Here is a 15401-nt window from a genome sequence, read left to right on the forward strand (position 1 = left end):
AATGTATAAATACATAAATAAATACATATAAAAATGCATAAATAAATAAATAAATACATGTAAAAATACAGAAATAGCCATTTATATTACCAAAATGTATTTATTTTCACTATTATTTCTGCATTTATTTATTTATTTCTACTTTTATTTATTTATTTATTTATTTTTCGTTCTGTCATTTTTAGTCCTTCATATAATTGGTTCCCTCGTTTTAAATTAAATACAACAAACAAATAATTATTACAACGTGGCCATAATTTAGTAAAACAAGCTGATGTATTAGTAAATATAAAATAAAATAAAATCTCATGTTCATAATAATAAGCAAAAAAATACAACAAAAAAAAATTAGCTATTTGCCAAGGCAACATGTCTTGACGTAACTTGATGTCCTAAAATATCTGAAACTAAAACTAAAATAAAAATGAACTATATAGACATTTAAAAAAAAAAAGATTGAAAATGACAAAATTACTAAAACTTTAACTAAAATTGAAAATATGAAAATAAATACGGATTCAAAACATAAAAAAAAAAAAAAAACTATATTAGTATCTCAATGATACTAAAATAACATTGGCTGTAAGAAGAATAAGAGGAATCAGTCTGTGATTTATATCAAATGTTTTATTTCATTATAGATATATTTCATATATTTATTAGTACAGTCCCTAGTATTCTTGTTGGTAATCTGACATATTTGCGCTATAGCTGCTAACACAAACATGTCTGAAATCCACAGACCAGCCAAAGGTAAATACTGGCAGGTGTTGCCAAACAGCAGCGATGGCATAGAAAGAAGTTTGACTTGATAGCACATAGTTTGTATATATTATACATTGCGTATTTTCCAAGCAATATTGTCCATAGTTTTTGATTGATACAGCAGCCTATATCACTAGATCATGAGTCTTGGTGACATCTGAGCTCAGTTCTCCAGCAAGGCAACTCTCTTGGCCTTTCCACTCACGCTCTTCGCCCTCTTCATTTGGTAGACCACATTGGCCGCCGCGTCTGAGATGCTCTGAAGGAGAAAACAATTCTTCTGAGTGACAGTTTATGCATGCGTATACACATTTAACACACGTGAGTGATGATCCATGTTATCGAAGCATGACTTCATGTTCATTTTATGTATAACAGTTTCCACTTGCATCCAGCTTTAAATCATATTTTGAATATATAAAGCGTGAGAGATCTTTTACTCACTGCAGTGGAAGATGTTCGAGGTGCTGGGTGAGCGGCAGTTTCTGTTTTGTTCTGTTTAGAGTAAAAGTGTCATGTTTTAACACAAGGACTTTATATCATTTAGTCACAATGATTCACTTATAATGCTGAAGTTGTGAGGGCCCTTTTGTGACTGAGCTAATTTCAAAACATAACGTTCAGTACAATCACTGACACATATCTAGAAGCATGTGAGAGTGTGTCTACATGAGTGTGTGCCCTGACTGTGGTATGCTGCCTTTAAGTAAACAATGACAATGCTAGATAATGACAATGAGGGGTGTAACGGTACATGCATTCGTTCCGGTGCATATAGTCAGAGGATGAATACAGTCAGTCACAGGCGATCCAAACTCCAGTCCAGAAGGGGGCGCGTGTGGCAATGCAACGCTGTTTGCTAACCGCCATAACAGGAAAAAGAGCAGAAGAAGAAGAGACGATCTATGCACCAACCCAAAACTAGGCTGCGTTCCAGTCCAAAATTGTCATGCCCTTCACTCGCTAACTTCCCTCCATCTCATTCACTCGGATGTACGTCATTGCTTACATTGCACGAGTGCCCACTACTGGCGGAAACTGCAGCGGGCTGAATTGGAACGTCCTAAGCCCTTGATCACTTGGAATCAGCTGTGGAGTTGATTTATTATTTACATTTTTTGCCCTTTAAGAATTTGTTTAATGCAGCATCCAAATGTATATAGGTGTGTGTGGGTTGTTTTAAATAATCATAGAGTTGTCTGTTGTGGTGGTGATTAGATGAGATCTGTGGGACGTCACAATCGTACTGCATTGTGGGACATATAGGTGCCTGAAGTGTACATATGAAGTAGACTCGCTCCCTCGGTCACTTACTCTTATCTGTGTGACCATTAATAATGGAGTATTTTAAGTTGTTTCCACTGTTATAATGAGACAAAATCATTTGACATTGTGCTGATTTGTGTCACTACTACAGTCCAGTGATGAAATATGCATGAAAATGACAGCGTAGGCTACGCCGGAGCTAGGCAGAAACTAAATCTCTGCACAAGTCTTATTTTTCATTATTCTATTTATTCTGTACCTTTATAACACAAGTGATGTAGCTGACTGTGACCAAATAAAAAAATTTTATCAGCCCTACAAAAACAATATGAGCTATGCAAGTGCTTTCTGTTAACTACACTACAGGAGGCTGTACTGGACCAACTACCTCAGGGACTAAACGCCGCTCGTTGGAACAAACTGTTATTTGCACAACTGTCTGATCAAAATAAATGAAAATACCGAACTCGTATCGAACCGTGACCCCAAAACCGAGGGACACCCAAAATAATTTATTTATGAACTAATTTCTACTGTACTGATTGAGGGTGTATTCAGACCTGTTTGACAGTGTTGATGTCTTCACAGATCATACTCATGGTACTGATCCAGTTCCCATAGATGCTCTCTTCTTTAGGGCTTGGCTTCTGTTGACTGTGAGATGAACAGAGACAGACACACATGTCATTTCCCACACGTATGATGCACCAGAGCGCGATCTGGAGAGGTTTGCTGTACCTGATGTCTTTGAGAAGGTCCTGCTGAGCTCGGAGTTGTCTCTGTGCTTCCTGGACTCGGCCCTCCATCGTCAGCCTGGCACACAGCTGGGCGCAGTGAACGCCCAACACGGACATATTTAAACTGCCCGCCCACACCCAACTACACACACAGAAAGAGACAGAGGTGAAGAAAGGGAGGTTGGGATATATATACACTACTATATACTCAAAAGTTTGGAATGATGAGACTTATTTTTGTTTATAATAAGATGTTATTGTTTATAAAAGAAGTCTATTTTGCTCACCAAGGCTGCATTTATCTGATAAAAATACAGTAATAATATTGTGAAATATTATTACAACTTAAAAAACTTAATATAATCTAAAATTGAATTTTCAGCATCATTCCTCCAGTCTTTGGTGTCACATGATCCTTCAGAAATCATTCTAATATGCTGATTTGCTGCTCAGTTATCATCAATTATTATTGGTGCTAAATTATTAATAATGTTTCTTATTATTATCAACGTTGAAATGTTTTTGCGGATTCATTTTTTTGTTTTCAGGATTCTTTGATGAATATAATTTTGAAATAGAAATCTTTTGTAATATTATAAATGTCTTTACTGTCACTTTTAAACAATTTAATGAGTCTTTACTGAATTTAAAATCTTACTTACCCCAAATCTTTGAATGGTAACGTACCATCGTTTCCACAAAAATATTAAGCAGCAAAAACTGTCTTCAACATTATATTTAAAAAAAACGTATTTTTAAAATATTATTATAACAGAACAGTTATTTTCAATTGTAACAATATTTCACAATATTACTGTTTTTATTGTATTTTTCAACCAATAAACGCAACCTTGGTGAGCAGAAGAGACTTCTTTCAACTGTCTTTCTATGTCCACAATGATATTTTTTGCAGATATTTTGCATGTGAAACAACTGTGGATAAATCACCATGTAGTTTATGTCAAGACTATAAAGTGAGTGTGACATGAGCTGTGGATTGGGAGTGTGTTTGCTGTTATTGTGCAGTATTTTGAGTGCTTTACCTGCTGGTGGTGACCCGTTTCTGTTGAGTGATGACTCTCATCACTTTCTGCAATTCCCGAGTCTTGAAGCTCAGCTGCAGCTGAAAAGGGACCCGGTCCCGTTGCTGGAAAACTAAAAGACAAGAGATAGTTCACAATTTATTTATTTTTAAATCTACTTTTGTGTTTCACTGAAAAAATACCAATAAATAGATCTGGAACGACATGTGGGTGAGTACAAAGTAAAAAAAAAAAAACTTTTCTCAAATGTTTTCTTTTGATTGCACTGCATATTTTGTTCTTACTTTCAACTTTTTCCGGTCTGACTGCAAACTGGAAAGTGATCTCAACACCGTCTGTCACATTGCCAATCTCTCTTACTAACCGATGATTATCCTCCTCATAGGGGAAGTACCTGCATCAATCAAAGGAGAAAAATAGAGAGATAGAGGTATAATGTATGTGTGTGTGTGTGTGTGTGTGTGTGTGTGTGTGTGTGTGTGTGTGTGTGTGTGTGTGTGTTTGCATGTGTTTGTGAGTGTTACTACCGGATACTTACATGCCATCCGGTGCCAGCAGTGTTGCCATGACGCTAGTTGCTAGGACATTGTCAGCTATAGCGCTCTGAATCTCTGTGGCGACTGTACCAATATTTACAATATTAATCTGGGAAGTGGGTAAAAATAAACATGATGTCATTTTTCTGACTGATCTTTAATTGCTTGGTATGTCATATTGCAGATATTTCTTTTCAAAACTTTGAGGTGTGATTTAAAAAAAAAAGTCTCTTCTGCTCACCAATGCTGCATTTATTTGTTCAAAAACACAGTAAAATCAGTAATATTGTGAAATATTTTTGCAATTTAAAATAACGGTTTTCTATATGAATATGTTGTCAAATGTAATTTATTCCTGTGATATCAAAGCTGAATTTTCAGCAGCATTACTCCAGTCTTCAATGTCACATGATCCTTCAGAAATCATTCTAATAAGATGATTTGATGTGCCCAAGAATCATTTCTGATTATCATAATATGTAATATGTTGAAAGTAGCTGTGCTGCTTAATTTTAAGAAATTTTAAATAATTTTATACATTAATTTTATACAGAAACTAATACATTCAATGAATACATTCATTGATGAATAGAAAGTTCTTCACTTTCACTTTCACAAACTAATATTAAACGGTTGCGACCTTTAAGTAGTGCACAGTATAGAGATGGATGTCACTAAAGTGACTTCAATTTTGCAAATGTATGCACCAGTTTCCTATTAGCACAAAAGCACAAAACTCATTTTCACATTTATATAGAGCTGAAGGGGAAATACTGAGCCCAAAATCGTTCTCCCTTGCGCGTGTGGGTGTCTGGTGATAAGTATCAGTTTCTCTGAAAAAGGCTTTAAGCAACATGTTGCTTTAACCCTTTAAAAACAGGTTAACCTTTACAGAGGGTTTTATAGACAAGGTTCAGGTAATAACAGGTTTAGTGCTGTTAGCAGAATATTTAGAGTGAAGGGGTCAAACAGACAATATGAGTATTTCTCGCATAGTTTACAATGAGCAACAAGTTTGTGAAATGTAACAAAATTAGTGAAAGACGACCCCCTGAGGGGAAATGAATTGTTGCTGGAATCCTTGTGTACCTCTAAGGTCCTGTTTACAGCTGGTATTAAGATGTGTTTTGGTTGATCGGATCACAAGTGGACGAGGGAGACACATTCTTGTTTACATCTGGTGTTTTAATCCGACTCTTTTGTCCACTTTCAACCCACTTCTGTCCTGATTTCTTCGAGGGGAGGGTCTATGGCCGGGTAAATGTTTGGGCTTTTTCAGATCTTTCAATCTAATGGACAAAATAAGCTCACTTTTTTACATATTAAATATTTACGCAACTGGAGACGGCGGAAAAACACACAGAGAGCATCAGCTTTAGTTTCTGCTCTGACAGCCGCAAGATCAGCAGAACGCAGCGAGTGTGTGTTAGAAATCAGGAATGGTGAGAGAACATTGTGCTAGGTACATTTTTCTTCTTCATATCAAACTTGGGTCTCCAGCCGACAAAGTTTAAATCCTGTCTGGCTAGAGCTCTTCCCATAATGTTTACGCACTAGGCCAGTAGGCGGAGAGTAGACGGTCTTTTGTGGATGTTTGAACACATTCGACCACATGAGTGTTTACACTGTGAAAGCAATCCGGTGTAATGTGTTTTTCGACTATCTCTGGAAGTGGTCGAAAGTGGAAAAACTCAAAACGATTTTGACCCCGTTTACACCTGTATTTAACGTCGTCCACTTGTGATCCGATCTTAATACCAGGTGTAAACAGGGCCTCTATATTACTCCAAATCAGTCTTCTTTCTTTACCATCTAATCTGATATCTGCAACATGGCCCAGACTGCTCAACAGAATGAAGGTGGACTGCAGATGAGCAGTATCAGTAACTCACTCTGCCTCCTGTGTGGTCAGCCAGCCTCCCAACCTCTGCCAAACGACAGTCCTCTCCTTCAAAGGTCATCACGGACACTATCACACTATAAATACCCACAACAACAGACATGCATGACTTAATAGCCATCATAACACTTGACATGATGTTAGTTCTTTCATCTATTTCATTGTGTATTTTCATCTATAGACATTATATGTTAAAACTAACATGATCTTCAGAAAGATATTTGTGCTTTGGAGTCGCTCACCCCTTTTCAGCAGCATAATGGGCTAACTGGTTGTAGAAATAAGGTGAGGGGTCGGAGCAACGGGAAGACTCTTCTAAGTGGCCTAGTCCTATGTTGGCCTGCCCGTCTGTGCAAATTATAACCTGAAAAAGAAAACATATGTGAAACTACAAGACTGGAGCAGTGTTGTTTTATGCTGTGTACAAAAGCATGTACGGTCCTAGTAGGGACTATTGAATTTGAATTGACTTCTCGAGTAAAGTAGAGTAAGTACACTCTTTATCAGCGGTATTTAAATGGCGGACCGTGGTCTGGTTGTTACATCCAGTTCAATACAGATTAAAGTGCAAGCGATGAGGGTCGTTAGCGGTGATGATCTTTCGGCGCAAACTCAATGAATAGTAGTTTTATCATTACATATTTAACATAACAAAGCAGGTTGTCATAGCATGCAATTATGAATACAGACCTTTGATCCTGCGAACTGGGATGCCATTGCAACAGAGATGAGGGCAGCAGGTCCCAGAGCTGTGGCTCCATGTTCTCTGAGTCTGGGGAGAAGAAGAAGAAAGCAAAATTAATTAATCAAGCTGACAACTGTTAGACAGTTATTTCATATTCATAACTGACCACACAGTCTGTTTATTAAAGCGACCGCAAATCATATATGGCTCTCTCGATTTAATAAAAAATCCACATATATTTAAAAATATACTACATAATTCACCAAAGCCCGTTTGGCATGTATAATACACCAACCAATCATGATGTGGCACAAATCTCAAATCTCACTGGACAATGTGAAGTGGAGTGGTAATTTCCTGGTCTTATTCATAAATCAGTTGAAAACTATATTAGCCACGGTCTGTTTTCAGTTTTTTAACAAAGGTGAAAAAGCTAAAAGAATGAATGTCTATGATGTCTTTTACGAGTATTGATTTTACAGTTTGAATGTGATACGCAGGGAAGGAGACCAGAGGCCGTTTTTTAATGGATGTCAATGGAGATGTTTCTTCACTACACTGAATAAACCGCTTTTGGGGGAAAACGGCTTATTATAAAAAAAAAAAAAAAAGGTAAATACATTTTGCCATTTTATTAATTTTTTGTGTTAAATATTACTATTTAGGTTTGATTTGAAAATGGCTTATTATTCAATAAATCGACAGCCCATCGGCTAATCTTCAACATGTTTGCTCTCAAAAAGTAGTTTTGGATTGGTCTATTTTTAGACTTTGTATCCGAAAAAATGCTGTTTTATAAGAGAAATCATTGACAATTGCACGACAGGTATGATTCAGTTTACAACACTTCTCATTAATTTCTATGGTATCCACAAACAGTTGACTGTCGCACAACGAAATTAAATGACATGAAGGCTGTAATGTTATCGGTTGGCTGTTTCGGTTTCTCCAATGTTAGAGCCACGGACCCTTATATCTCCCAATAATGAGACCATCTCTGGCATACGGGACGCAAAATGAGAAACACTTCAGGAGTTGGTTGAGAATTGGTTGAATTTACAATGACAGCCCATAATTGGAAGGCGGCCCAAAAGTTAGGGTTAATTTTTCCAGGAATTTTTGTCTTTGTATTATTCTGAATCTTTTTAAATAACATGAAATCATGTTGTGGTGATTCGTAAAACTTGTTAAACAAGTCTCAGAGTAATTCTTCCCTATAAATATTTCATGATTTTGGTAATGGAATATTAATACTGGCAAACGCCCAGTGCATTTGTGATTGAACTGGTTAGAGACACCGCCGATGACCCTGAATCGACATCCTACATCCTTAATCTAACAGGTAAGGGCAATATTTAATTGCAACAGATTATGGATATGTCTGAGAATGATTTATTGGTTACAGCGGTATAGAAATACAACAGTTCTTTAACGATCCACCTGGAAACAAAAATCGCTGTGAAGCCAAACCCCCTCAAAAAAGAGGAAAGCCGACTCATGTGACAATGAGCGCTTATCAGGATCAACTAAACGCTGGATTTTCAAAAGTATGTGAAGTTCGCGGCAAAAAGGTGACGTAAATGGCCTGTATATACAGGGCTTGACATTGACTTTTTTGCTCACCAGTCACTGTGGCTAATGGATTTCCAACGTTACTAACCACTCAGCATTTTCACTGGCCACAATTTTCGCATCGATACAATGGGGAAAAACCGCCCTATAGATATTTTTTATATTATCTCATAATTTGGCAGCAGGTATATTAGGCTGCTGTCACTTTAAGACCTGATGCACAGATCCATTATACTGTCACACATGCGTTTTCTTTCTCAACTGTTGACGTTCACTTAAAACATTACTGACTGTGTTTACGTGAATACTTACCAAGACGGGCATTTTAACATTATTTTGTGTTTTAAGGGCAATAAGCAGCGAGGAGATGAGAACACTTGGTATTGTGTATCTATTCTGCAGGAAATTCAGTATTGGAAGCGTTTTTAGATACTTCAGTATCGATATGTATTGAAAAATCTATATTTTTGACAACACTTTTGACAAAATGTATGTATATATTATATATAAAAGGTGGCTAATAGGAGTGACTGCGTTACACACCACTACTGAAATCCACCCGCATTTGGAGGGTGGGCGGGTGTTAATGTCAAGCCCTGCCTATATATATATATATAGTAATTATATGCCTGGTTTCACAGACAGGGCTTAGATTAAGCCAGGATTAGGCCTTGGTTCAATTAGGACATTTAAGTAGCTTTTATAAACATGCCTTGGAAAAGAAAACATTACTTGTGTGAATCTTTAGACAAAACAATGGCACTGACATATTTTAAGATGCGTCAGTGCAAGTTGCTTTCAGTTAAAACAGCTAAAAAAAAGCTCAACATTTTAGTCTGGGACTAGACTTAAAGCCTCGTCTGTGAAACCGGGGGATTGTGATTGGTGCCCATTTTTCAAATTTAAGCCCCTGAGGAACTGAATACTTAATTCTGATTGGATATGTGCGCGTTAAAACTCCACGGAGGCAACCGCTTCGTGTCAAGTGTTTTTTTACTTTCACGTTGTGCATTAAAAATTATCCCTAACATTTAAAAAAATGTTATAGTTATTTCATAAAACTGTGGAACTTTGTACAATTCCGACGGTGTAAAATCATATCTGACAGAATGATCTGACAAGCACAAAACACAAAATCAGATAGACCAGCAGAAAGAAACTCTGTGACAAACATATAAAACATCCGCCCAAACACATACAAATACTCAGAGGCTCTTTCTGATGAGATACAGACAAGGTGGCGTGACCTTTGACAGACATACAAACAATAACAGGCGGAGAGCGTTCCACTCACTCTTTGATTTTCTGGGTGAGAGGCTGGATAGTCTCTGCAATGCAGTGAGGTGTGCTGTAGTTCTCTCCCTCCTTCTTCAGATAGTCATAGTCCACCAGCGCCCAGTCTCTCAGAGTGAGAGGAACCCTTGTCCCGTCACCATACACCGTTACCTGAAAACCACACGCACAACCGTCCTGAAATCTGTTCACATGACAGTAAATAAAGCACAGTGAGAGCTATTCCGGTACTATGCTTTTCAGCTAATTTTCTAAAAATTTCTTTTCAGTTTTAATATTAGTTGTTTCTCTTGCTTCTTAATAGTGAATTCTGGTGCCCACAACCAGAAGCTCGTCAAAACTAAAACAAGAAGAGGAAGTGCACAGTCATCACATCTTGTAATCTCAGTTGCTTTAAAGGCATGTTGAGTTTTGGCTTCAGAAGTAGAGTGTGAAGTTCTTCCTGATGTCTGTGATTCTTTCACAGGGTGTTACATTCAGCCTGGTCAGCATGTGTTGCCAAAATTTTGTCTACTGGTATAAACTCTGGACCACAGAGCTGCTTATTCTGACAAAGAATAGCCCACTTAGACAGGAAGATACCATGTGACGAACATGTAGAATAAACAAACATAGTTGTTTAGTCACTAACCCATCCTAAATATAATATATATAGGACATTTTTTAATATAACTCTGATTGCATTCGTCTGAATGTCATGTACACATAGGATGGCTTCAGGGTGATTAAATCATGGGCTAATATTTCATTTTTGGGTGAACTATCCCTTTAAAGAGTGCTAAAATGGTATGATTTCTTTGAATTTCATAATAAAATGGACAGAATTTAAAATCTGAGACTTTGTTTCCTATCAATAATGATGTGGTGGTTTTTGTAAACGAGTGAACAGAAAAAATAGAGGTCAGATCTGTGAAAATGTAGTTTTAAAAAAGCCTTTCAAAGTTCTTGATGACATTAATCTGGAAAACCTGGCACATCTAATGACTAGGTCCTCCTCAAAAGCACTCGCACTTCAGTGACATTTTGACATGTCTCCTGTTATAAGTGTCTTTACCTCATTGTTAAAAGTCACCAGTGCCAGTCTCCGGTGAGGTGAGGTTTTCTGCAGGGTGGACAGCACCATCTGAAGAGCTTCTTGGACTCCCTGGACCCAAAAAAATGGGAGTAACTTCACATGTTTTGTGCCTGTTTATATAAGCAAAACTTCAGAAGTCACCTCTCACCTGCAGTCGTGAAATATATGTGGGTGATCGCATGCTGTTACCTGGAGAGATCTAAGAGAAAAATACATTTAATGTAAACATAATAATTAAAAAAAAGGGTGTTAAGCCCTGGCCGTCTGTAATGAAAGAAGACAGGCACCTCAGAAGTGACACTCATACTTCCGGAAATGTCCACGCACAGCACAATGAGCATGTCGTCTAGATTCTCATACTCCACGTCCTCGTTGTCGTCCATGTAAAGTATATCCCTGCCTGGAGGAGAGCGCAAGGGAAACCGTCCCGCCTTCAGTGCCGCCAGCGAATAAACGTTCTCCTTCCTGCAAAACTCACAGCTCCACATCTAGAAAAAAAGACACAGGGATCACTTTTAACAAAAGAAAATGTTATTTCAACACTAATATCAGATGCACAAATGGGTTTTGCACCCCTTGGTATAACTTACTATTGTTGTTTGGTGTGTCTCTGGGCTGCTTGCAGAGGACATGATGGCATTGCATTTCCCACAATGCAGTGGTTTCTGGCTGCTCTGTATAGCAGAAGCTGCGGAGACAGAAAGTGAGCTGGTTTGAATTGAAAATTTTGGATTTTTATACTTTCAGAAAATAAGTTTAGCAGAGTAGCACACCTTTAGTAATGTCCACAAGGCTTCCTACTTTTAGTGACACTACGTTTACATTAGCTTTCAGTTGAGTCTCTTCATTATTCTCCAGACCTGAGAGAAAAGAGAGATAGAGATAGAGATAGAGATAGAGATAGAGAGAGAGAGAGAGAGAGAGAGAGAGAGAGAGAGAGAGAGAGAGAGAGAGAGAGAGAGAGAGAGAGAGAGAGAGAGAGAGAGAGATAGATAGATAGAGATAGAGAGAGATAGAGAACTCACTGACCCTGTTTATTAAAAAGAACATTTTCTGTGCATGTTCGTGGAATAAAGGGAGTGTGAATGTGTTCTCACCTCTTGGTGGTAACGGTGGTGGAAGAGAGCTAGATAGACTCTTTCTCTGCTGCATGTTACGGGGCGGTACAGGTGGTGGAACCAACGATGGAGCTTAAAAAAAGTTTATTATAAAAAATAATATAGTTTCGTAGACAAATAAAAGCTGTTCAAATGTTTGGGCGTTTGTCAAAATGTCAAATTCAGTCATTAAATGAAAGAATTATTATTATTTTTAATCACAGAGCAGCAACAATGTTTTCAACATTGATAATAATCAGAAATGTTTCTTTAGCAGCAAATTAGCATATTAGAATGATTTCTGAAGGATCATGTGACACTGAAGACTGAAGTAATGATGCTGAAAATTCAGCTTTGATCACAGAAATAAATTAATTAATAAGTTATTTTAAATTATAATAATATATCACTATTTTTACTGTATGTATGAATATATATATATAACAGCAGGGATTTGTTTAGCACGCACTTATCAACATGCACTTGAGAATGTTCCTATCATCAGTTTTTAACACCCACAAAAAGGATGTGACGTTTTTTTTTTTCCAATGAACAATTTCTTTGCAAGATAACTTTCACCTTCTTTTGAACTGAAAGAGTGGTGTCTTTTAAGAGCTGCTTTACAGTAGAATTGAATTCTGTTTGCATCATTGAATCATTATTTTCCTGTTAATCACTGTAAAGCTGCTTTGAAACATTCTGCATTGTATAAAGCACTATATAAATAAAGGTGACTTGACTTAAAGTAAATCAAATAAAGTTAATTTAAAAAAATAAGTAAATTCTGCTGTTCTTTATCAGAACTAGTAACATTAAAACATTAAGGGTAGGGTAGGCAATTTTTTAAAGATTTTTTTGTTTTGTTATACTGGTTGAAACTCTTCACAGCCTGATAGCAATCATTAATATTAGTGGTCTAAATATTAAAACATGTACATATATCTTCTGCAAAAGTCTAAGTACCAAAAAATGTTCGTCCATTCATTGCATTCGGTTCTACCTGCCTGTCAACACTGTGAACGTTCTACCCAGAGCTTTATGCATTTCTGTCAACACTATCAACGCAGAAATGAATCTGCAGCAGTCAGGTGGTACAACTAGATCTCTGTAAGTTGTTTATGTTCAATATTATTGCAATTTTGTGTGCTTTGAGACATGAGTTAGTTTAACGCCGTTTCTTGTGACGCTTTGCAGACACTGCTGTGCGCGTTCATGTGTTTTGAAGGAGGCGTGGCTTTGGAGACGCTCTGAAGGGAGGGTGGGATCTCGTACTTTCAAAGCTAACTTGCTATTGCTAGCCTCTCCAAAATTGCCTGCCCTACCTTTAAAAAAAGAAAACTCATTCCTCATTTCAAGAAGGCTCACAAATACAGAGATAATACAAGCCTCTTCTTCACTCATTAGGAACAGTCTTCATAAAGCAATGCAAAAGTGAAAAACAATGTGTCATTTACTCACCTGGTTTCGGAATGAAGGTTACACGGTTGTCGTAAGGATGATCTGAGACAGAATGCGCTCTGGACAGACCACAGGGAAGAGTGGACGTAGACCCTACAAAACATGAGCAATCATGTGGGACAGATTACTGACTGACTATGTGTGCAATAAAATATAATAGTACCCCAATACACTATATGGGGCAAGTTGTCACAATTGGACCATGCCTATTATTAGACACTATTTACTGTTGCTTCAGTAAAACAATTATCAAGCACAAAACAACTGACAAAATAGCAATATTTAAAATTATTGCTACATGCAATAATATTAAACCAACAAATACATAAGCACATGTGACAACCTGCCCTAACCTGACATTGAATGCAACATAAAAAAAACATAGCTAGAGAAAGCAAGACAGCTCTCCCTTGATACATTTTTTCTTTCAGTAATTCTCTATATATGTCTCCTCAGAATGATCTGAGCTCTAATAATAAATGTTTACATCACATACACAGCATACGACTAACCTTGATTTGAGATTTTAGCTTCATCTTCTGTTAAACTCTCAGACCTCCAGTTACACACAACATGACTGCAAGCAAACTCCATCTCTGTGGGTGACAGAAAAGGAATTGCCACCCAATTGCAATTGCTGCCAAGAAGAAATTATAAGTTTGCGTCAAGTTCTATTCTTCACAGTCAAGTTAAAATAGAATCCATTACACCAACACAAACAACAACTTCAGCATTCCATTGGTCATGTTGTGCACACAGAAAAATGTCAGATAATGTGTTTCTATGTAGTTTAAAGGCAAGACTCTAGTTATTTTCGAAGACTTTCATTTCCTGCTCATATGGTTCACTTACAGCCATTTGATCTCAGTTGCTGGAGACAGTTACACCTATGCTAAACACTGTGGCACAGTGTGCCTCCCTTGTAAAATTATCTAGAAAATGACATAATTTATCATTTAAAGGGACAGTTCAGCCAAAAATGAAAATTCTGTCATCATTTACTCACCCTCAAGTTCTTCTAAAACTGTTTAAATTTCTTTCTTCAAAATAATATATTTTGAAGAATGCCGGTAACCAAACAGTTGATGGACCCCATTGACTTCCATAGTAATTTTTTTCTCTCTCCATATATGGAAGTTAATTGGGTCCATGATATAATTTTTATTTTTGGATGAACTATCCCTTTAAGGAAAGCGAGTATGTGGTGATACTTTTATCTATCACCGTCTCCTTTCTTTTGTCTGTTCTTTCCTTGACGTTTCTAGCAAGAGTTTACAGAAACCAACCCATGTCTCACATTATAGCCCTATAAGATGTACAAAAATGTCCAAAAGAGTGAGTTATTGAAAATAGCAGGTCATATACTCTGACACAAACACCCATGGTAATATACAGCAGCATGATAGATATAGCCTCATCTACTAATCGCGAGGGCTTCAATCTCAGATAAACTATACTAGGTATAGTGTTTAAAAAGTATCTACCTGGTTACGGCAATTCAAAATGAAGTGTCTGACTGTCATTCAGCTTGCATAGAAAGCCAGCAACATTACGGTCCTGCTCTTCACATACTGTGCACGTTTGACTTTGCGTGAAGATACAGGAAGACAGGAAACTGTGGGTACAAGACTAGAAAAAAACATAAAAGAAACGAAAGAAAGAAAGAAGACGCCCAACTAACCTCCTTCACCTAACATGGACTTTGGCTCGGATGTCAGACTTACATTAGGCTATAAAGGACATTCAGTACTTAAACATTAACAGCAGTGCAGTGTAATTCTGCTTTCATAATTCACTCGGTTCATAGAACATCATCACACTTACGTCAGACTATAAATAGGCTATAGCCTATCGCTCAAGGCTCAATACTGGATTGTCAAGTTCCTTCCGTTGACGTGTATATTTATATTTATATGTATACTTTTTTTTTATTGTTCCGCAGAGAAAGAGAGTCATACAGATTTGAAATGACAT

General features: G+C 37.1%; 1 protein-coding gene across 2 annotated transcripts; it reads right to left on the bottom strand.

The window, feature by feature from the left end:
• Positions 1-607: 607 nt before the first annotated feature.
• LOC311080235 (circularly permutated Ras protein 1) lies at positions 608-15134 on the bottom strand. 2 transcript variants are annotated; one of them, XM_084110021.1, is made up of 20 exons: positions 14912-15134; positions 13940-14064; positions 13428-13520; positions 11970-12062; positions 11646-11732; positions 11463-11560; positions 11160-11360; positions 11021-11071; positions 10852-10941; positions 9799-9950; positions 6938-7019; positions 6490-6611; positions 6240-6324; positions 4350-4456; positions 4096-4205; positions 3812-3923; positions 2770-2910; positions 2592-2685; positions 1210-1260; positions 608-1024 (listed from the first exon to the last, which is right to left on the bottom strand). In XM_084110021.1, exons 2-20 carry the CDS (start codon positions 14019-14021, stop codon positions 929-931), a joined length of 1947 nt encoding a protein of 648 aa, XP_083966147.1. In that variant the 5' UTR covers positions 14022-14064; positions 14912-15134; the 3' UTR covers positions 608-928. The 2 variants fall into 2 exon arrangements, with proteins under 2 accessions (XP_083966147.1, XP_083966148.1); XM_084110022.1 differs by having other exon boundaries at positions 13940-14023; positions 14912-15049.
• Positions 15135-15401: the final 267 nt, after the last annotated feature.

Source organism: Abramis brama (genome assembly GCF_963993115.1).
Source record: "Abramis brama genome assembly, chromosome: 3".
In the NCBI taxonomy this organism is placed as follows: Eukaryota; Metazoa; Chordata; class Actinopteri; order Cypriniformes; family Leuciscidae; genus Abramis; species Abramis brama.

Excerpts from the sequence above, each read along its gene's own strand:
- LOC311080235 (XM_084110021.1), bottom strand. The coding sequence starts at position 14,021 with ATGGAGTTTGCTTGCAGTCATGTTGTGTGTAACTGGAGGTCTGAGAGT. Across the intron at positions 11,733-11,969 it reads ACCACCGTTACCACCAAGAG|GTCTGGAGAATAATGAAGAG; the intron begins GTGAGAACACAT and ends CTTTTCTCTCAG. Across the intron at positions 3,924-4,095 it reads CAGACCGGAAAAAGTTGAAA|TTTTCCAGCAACGGGACCGG; the intron begins GTAAGAACAAAA and ends CTTGTCTTTTAG.